This window comes from Athene cunicularia, unplaced genomic scaffold (assembly GCF_003259725.1).
Source record: "Athene cunicularia isolate RWA unplaced genomic scaffold, athCun1 chrLGE22_part1, whole genome shotgun sequence".
Lineage (NCBI taxonomy): Eukaryota > Metazoa > Chordata > Aves > Strigiformes > Strigidae > Athene > Athene cunicularia.
Genome location: NW_020799534.1, coordinates 508,908 through 515,768, shown reverse-complemented (window position 1 = coordinate 515,768; position 6,861 = coordinate 508,908). Strand labels below are relative to the sequence as shown.

Below are 6,861 nucleotides of genomic sequence, written 5' to 3'. Positions count from 1 at the left end.
CGTGCTGCTCGCTTGTTTTTTTTGTGATGCTGGTCCTGGCACGGGCGTCATACAGCTGACTGTATCCATCTGAAGAGGAGTAGTGGGGCATGGAGAGGGGATAGTGAACTTTTAAAAATTTTTTCCCCCTTTTTTATTACGTGCATTGGTGGGGAGGGGGATGTTGGAGGTTGGATTACCACTGGGGAGTCCCCTCATGGTTTCCTAGGGCTGCCTAGTTTTCTTTTTTCCCTGCATGTGTGGAACCAGACTGGGATCCTTGTGATGCCTGTGGCACTGCCAGGGCACCCGTGTGTGTTGGGCATTGGGATGGACCAGCCGGACCTGGCGTGGCCATCCCTTCCCAAGGGGAAGCAGGTAATGAGCAGTGCTGTCGAATGAAATACTGGGGATTAGGCCCAACCCCGCTCCCACCCCCCGGCGCAACATCCTCATGGCTGGGAATCTGTCACAGCAGCCTGTAAATAGTGGCACTGCTAGTGCAGAGGGGAGAAAAGGCTGCCTGGACCCACACCAGGACTGGGAAGTGGGACGAGCCTGAGGCAAGGGGAATGGAGAGGTGACGCTTCAGGTCATATCCTTCCCTAAACACCCGGGCTCCTCTGAATCCAGCTTCTCCACAGTACAGCCTCAGATAAAACAGATGATGGTGGCTTTGTCTTGTAAGGGAGGTGTCTATGTGGCCAGCTGGATCATACCTCTGTTTTTACTCCTAAAAATCAGAGGAGGCAGCCTGGAGTCCTGCCTTCATCCCTGCTCCTGGAAGGACCCTTGGTGCAGCAGGATCATGGTGCTGGGCTGCAGCTGGCAGTGGCTTCCTACCCAACACTAAATAAAGGATTTTTGCTGGCCCCAAACCCCTTCTTCACATCCCTCAGCCTTCCCCAAAGCCCTGCCCAGTCTTTCCTGCTCCCTCCCAAGCTCATCCGTGGGCTGGAGTCTTACCTTGTTGATAGCCAAGCCTTCTCGGGAGTCTGCTGGGGTGATCTCGTGTAAGATGGCAGCCCCCACGACACCCCCCAGGAGCTGAGCCACCACGTAGAAGACTGCGCGGAGGAAGGAGACTTGGGAGCCGATGAGACAAGCCACTGTCACTGCAGGGTTGATGTGGGCTCCACTGATGTGCCCCAGGGCTTGGACCAGCGTGCCGATGGCCAAGCCAAAAGCCAGGGCGATTTGAAGGATGCTTGGGGCGGAAGCCGAGGGCCAGTTCAGAGCAGAGCCCAGGCCAAAGAGGATGAAGACCAAAGTTGCCAGAAATTCTGTGAAGACAGCCCGGGTGAAGGCGATGGAGCGCAGTTCCCACATCATGGAGTGGCGATTGGTGGAGGCTGCAAGGATCGACCCTGCCCGTGGTCTCTTCAGACAATTGCTACCACGGCTGCTATGTCCTTAGAGGATGGCAGGGGGAGAACATATATATCTATATGGGTGCGGGAAGCTGAAGGATCACCCCCTGAAGGAGATGGGATTGTGGTCCTAGAAAACGTGATGCTTTTATTCATTTGTGTTCCAGCTGAGGGAACATCAGACCCTGCCCCCTCTATTAAAGCTGGGGAATGCAGCGTTCGCCACCCTTGGGAGGTCATAAATCAGCCTCGAGCAATGCCATGAAACGCTGTTCCCTTTCTCCTGTGATTTCTTACTAAGGGAAGGATCCCTAGAGCTGGGCATTGCTCCTCTACCGCCTGCAGCATGGAGAGGAGAGAAAGCAAGGAGGGTTCTGCAGAGCTGGAGATGGAGCTGAGGTTGAAAAGCAGGATGTGGGCTGCGATAAAATAACCTGGCAAAACTGGGTGCAGAAGAGTCCCCAGAGGCTCAAAGCGCCCAGTGACTTACTACAGTTTGATTCCTCAGGGTACCAGAGATTTACAGCCTGGGCACCGATTTTCTACCCAGAAAAATGGGAACCAGCCCCAAGAAATCACTGTCAAGAAAGAAATTCTAGCGTGAAAAAACGACACGCAAGAGCTGGAGTACCGGCTGTGTTCTAATGACGGGGAGTTTTGCCAACTCAGCTCTTCAGAAATGTCTTTTTACTTCTTGGTGTTAATCCCCAACAGAGAAATTATATTTTCTCCTCTGGAGCATGGTTCTTCACATCAAACCATCCACTAACTGTCCGACGGGTCTATTTTCCTTTTTCTTCCATTGCTTGGGGCACATTTGCCCGTTCCTGGGTGATGTCTGTAAAGCCTTTTGCTCCCTGTGTCATTGAGGTTGGTGGGTTTACTAGAAAGATAGCTCTTGGATTTTATTTTTTTTCCCCTCGTTAGCAGATTCTGTAGTTATTTTAAAGCATGGCGAGCTGGGAGGAGCACTCCCCCAGGGCAGAGCCGATGTTGAAAGGACCATTTTATTTCAGAGGGATGCAGAGCACCGGGACCAAGAGTCCATTTTTGGCTTTGACAAAGGCTGCTCTTGTCCAATAAATCAAATATTTTTCCCCTCTAGAGGAACCATGCAAGTGCCACTGAACTGGTGGGAAAGGCTGATGCAAAATATTCCATATTGCTCAAATTCTATCATGGAATCATAGAATATCTCAAGCTAGAGGGGACCCATAAGGATGTGTGAAGGCCTGTTCTTTCCTTCACAGAAGGTGGGTGACAATACTGTCAGTTGGAGCAGATGATCGTTGCAGATCCCTTTCATCAGAACAATTTTACTTCTATTCCTTCCCTCTCTTAAAAAAAAAAAAAAAAAAAAAAGTATTTACAGGAATATCGCTCGTAGCAAGGGAGAGATTGCGGGGAGAACAAGTCCAGTCCATGGGTGAGTCTGAAGGAGGTGGGATTGCGGCCCTAGGAAACCTTTTCCTCTGAAAATCCTCGGAGACTTTGGCCCATCACAGCATCACTCTAGCTTGCTGCCTCCCAGCCATGAAGCCAATCTCATAAAACAGGTTGTGAGGCTAAATATATTTGGGGTGCTGATGAGCCACGGAAGCGCGGTCACATCCCGTCTGTAGGATCTTGGGGCTGTCTGCCTGGTACAGACTTGTGAGCTCAGGGTTACCCAAGAGCTAGTTATGTCAGGGACTGGTTACAAATGCGGGCTGTTACGAGTGCAGGGAATGACAGAGAACAAATACAGGCAATTAACCGAGCTAATATTCTATTTGATTAATAGTTATTCGTGGTGAGCAAGTTGTGATGTATCAGTGCTTAATGACGACTAATTAAAAGGAAAGAGAAGTAAGCAGGATTAGCTCTGAGCAACTTAAAAGTCTAACTCAGCCTTGTGGTCCTCACTTTTATCTGCTGATGCAGAAGTCCTCTGCAGCTCTCGGTTGTGCCACACCCTGAGATGTCGGCGCTGTGGGCGGTGGGTTTCTGCTGCGTGCCGTGGTGAAAGGGTCGGCGTCGCATCGTGAGCCGACTTGCTAAAAGGAGAGCTGCTATCGTGGTCTTCATCGTGGGGCAGAGCAAACTCTTGCTGTGAGATGCTGCTTTCCAACAGGAATAAAACCACATCCCAGCTTCCACCCAGGGACCTCTAGCCCTGCAGTGACTCTAATCCTTCTGGTTTTACAGAGAGGGGGCCCACGGCATGAAGACGCTGCTGTTGCTAATGCCAGGCAGCAAGTCAGTGGCAGAGCCAAGGTTTCACAGATTCAGAATCATCTAGGTTGGAAAAGACCTCGAAGATCACCCAGTCCAACCATTAACCTCACATTTCCCGCCTTGCTGCCACGGCCACGCGTCCTGCCATACGCCCGGGAAATGGAGAAACGGGAGGCCGAGCAAGCTGAAGAGCTTGGTACTGGGTTGTTGAAGCTCTGCTTGTGTCTAGGAGGGGTTCCTGGAGCTGCTGGTGTTGATAATAATGTGGCTTTCCACCTTACACCACGTCTGCTGCAGCTTTGGAAGCTGCGAAGAGCGCTGCAGCCCTGTAGCGAAGCGACACTGAGTTGGGGAAGTGTGTTTTTTCACCTTGGAATCCACTGCCCGTGGAGTGTAACGGCACTATCAGCCCTCCCCCAGCATCAAATGCAAACGCTCGTTAAGAGCGTGTTGGCGTCGGCGGAGGGTTGATACTCCGGGCTTCCTCCCGATGGCAGAAAACAGCCTGGTAACACGTTTTTGAAGAACATTTTGCAAGCGAGGGAACGGTGCTTGCACAACAACTTGCTTATCGAGTGACTTAGATGGCTCAGATATCTTTGCTTCCCTGGCTTTCAGGAAAGTATAAACATCTTTAAGGTATCTCCATTCCATCTAAAATACCTCCGAGCCACAGAGAATAAAAGATTTATTGCACACATAACAGTGAGGTTTCCTTCTTGGATCCGATCCGTCGCAGGAGGTGCATGTGCTGCCCAGACCTCACTGGAAGCTCTGTTTTTTTTTTCTCTTTTCTGTGAGTAGAGGGAACCTGCAGACAACCCCCCCTTCCTCCCCAACAGCTGCATGGACAATCCGTACCCGTGCCTCACACGGCAGCAAATGCCCTTTTTGCATTAGACGTTGGGGAATCCACAGCAGGACTAAATCCTGGGGGAAAGCTTTAGACAAACTGGCTCTTACTGGTTCTGCTGTTCGCTGAAATACATGTTTTCTCTCCAAGAAAGGAGGTGTAAAACGGAAAATGCTACCTCTAAGATTTCTCTAGGGGAAGCCTTTAAAAGAAGCTAAAGGATAAGAAGGAAAAAAAAAAAATCTGAATTCTAGTATTCCGACCAACCATCTTGTTTCTCAGCTGAGGTTTTCTGTTTGCTGCCTGGATACATGGGGGTGCTGGTGCTTTTGGCCCCATCCATGGCCCCCAGCAGAGCGTGGGGAACGGCAGCCACGGGCTGCTGGGACACTTGGGGAAGCAGAGCAGGTGGCGATGAGGGGATGGACGCTTCTGCGCTGGGATCTGCAGGGGCAGAAACACCTCACATAGCTTTTCACCTGGGAGTCAGAGCACCTGCAGCATCAGTTTGGCTCCGGGGATGTTTCCACCCTGAACGTCCCGACCCTCGCACCAGGTACGAGGTTGATCTGTGGGTGTGGGACCCCCTGGCAGGGAAAGGACCAAACACGGGTTCCCCACCTTCCTCTAAGCTCAGTTTATTAACCATTAGGCTCCCGCTGCTGACTGCAGGATGGGGCATTCCCAGGTGCCTGCTCACGGTGAGCAGATTCAGATCCCGTTTCGCTCCAGGCTATTTTGTGATGGGACGCAGCAGCACAGCTCTTGCTGCGATGCAAACCGAGGCATGTTTTTAATTGCATTTCGTAAACGTACCAAGGAAATGTTACCACTTTCCCACTCCCGGTTGGAGAAGAGACAGAGCAGAGAATAATATCTGTATTCCCCAAAGCGCGGTGACCACCAGGAAAAAAAATGTTGTGTTCTCCCATTGTCGTATTACATCAAGAGGACATTCACAAAAAAAAAAAAAAAAAAAAAAAAAAATCAAGACCTTTTCCGGCATTTCAGGCCAAATCCTAAATCCCTATTCATGCAAAACTTCTGCTGGCTCTTGCAGTGTTTATTGTTCTTGTTTTAATTGAAGCAGAATGATTAATGCAGCCCCGATTTCCTTCACTGACTTCAATGAACGGAGCTTGAGCGCAGGCCAGGAACTGGGCCTGGTGTTAGAAGGTTTCATTCTGGTTTTTTTTTTTTTTCATCCATCTCAAGGACTTGCAGGTTCAGTCCTGCTTGTTTGTCAAGGGTCTTAGTCATCTGTGAAGACCACAAAGCCTTACACTCCGGCATGATCCGATCTCTGTACAGCACCTAGGCAGGGATTTAACTCTTTATTCCTGTGATTTTCAGGAAAAGGTATATATTTTTTTTCTTCTTTGACAACATGTTAATGAGACCCAGGCTGTCCAGAACCAGGGAGAAGGGGGAAACCATGGTCTGTGCCTCTGCAGAGAGACTTGTAGGCAAGATATGGCCAATGCCAACACACCACGAGGTCAGAGATGGGGCTGAGTGAGGTGATAACCCCCTTCCATCGTGCCTTTAGGGGTGAGGAAAGGAGAGCATTCTTCCCTTGTTTGAGTGCTGAAGTTCAAGGCCAGGGCCTGGCATATTTTGCATAAACATTGATAGGAAAATAATTTTTTTTTTTTTTTCCTTGAATCCATGAAACAAATAAAGCCAAACACCAGGATATCTCCATAGCCAGCAGATTTTGAAGTGAGAGAGACCCCATGGCCTCACCAGGTCTTGTAAGCTCTTTGCTACTTATCCAGGCTTGAATATTACGTTAGCTAAAATCGGTCAGATTCCAGCATCATCCTCGGGTGACAGAACTGCGCAGGAGACCTCAGCGTCACCCTTCACTGGATACCCAGTGTTATGTTTGCAAAACAAATCACATCAAATCAGCCAAACTCCCAGTGGGTGTAAATCAGGGACGTGGCTTTCGCATCAGTGCAGTGACACTGAGAGCATCTAGTGCCTGACCTTTGCAATATTTTCCTCATTTTTATGTCAATCAGAAGTAATCAGGCTGAAGTCCATGAAAGAAAAATGAATGAGCTCAATGTCTTTCTCTAGGTAATTCTACTGGATTTTTTTTTTTTTTTAAATAAACTGGGTTAGATACTGCCAGGAATTGTCCCGCTGGTGGCTCTAGAAACAACGTCCCCTGTCCCCTCCTGTCCTGTCTCCTGCAGTCCTGTGGATCCGAGATGCTCATCACCGTAAGGGACTGAGAGCTAAAGCTGTTGCAATCCCTGTGTTATCTCACCATCAGTGCTGTGGGTACCAATTTGTGCGTTGGCTGCTCACCTGCGCTGCAGGACTATTTTGGCTGCCACCTCCTGATATTTGCTGAGAGGGAAGCGGGAGTGTGTCTCACAACTTTACCTTTGAGAAGAGGCTGTTTTCTCAGCATCTTTCTTGGGGAGCTGC

The 6,861-nt window shown here is 49.7% G+C and overlaps 1 protein-coding gene across 1 annotated transcript in view; it reads right to left on the bottom strand.

Moving 5' to 3' along the window:
• The window catches only part of AQP2 (aquaporin 2), a 4,469-nt gene extending 3,154 nt beyond the window's left edge, over positions 1-1,315 (bottom strand). The window contains exon 1 of the mRNA XM_026867634.1: positions 946-1,315. Within this exon, the coding sequence (XP_026723435.1) occupies positions 946-1,311 (366 nt within the window). The 5' untranslated portion in view covers positions 1,312-1,315. The remainder of the gene's footprint in view (positions 1-945) is intronic.
• Positions 1,316-6,861: the final 5,546 nt, after the last annotated feature.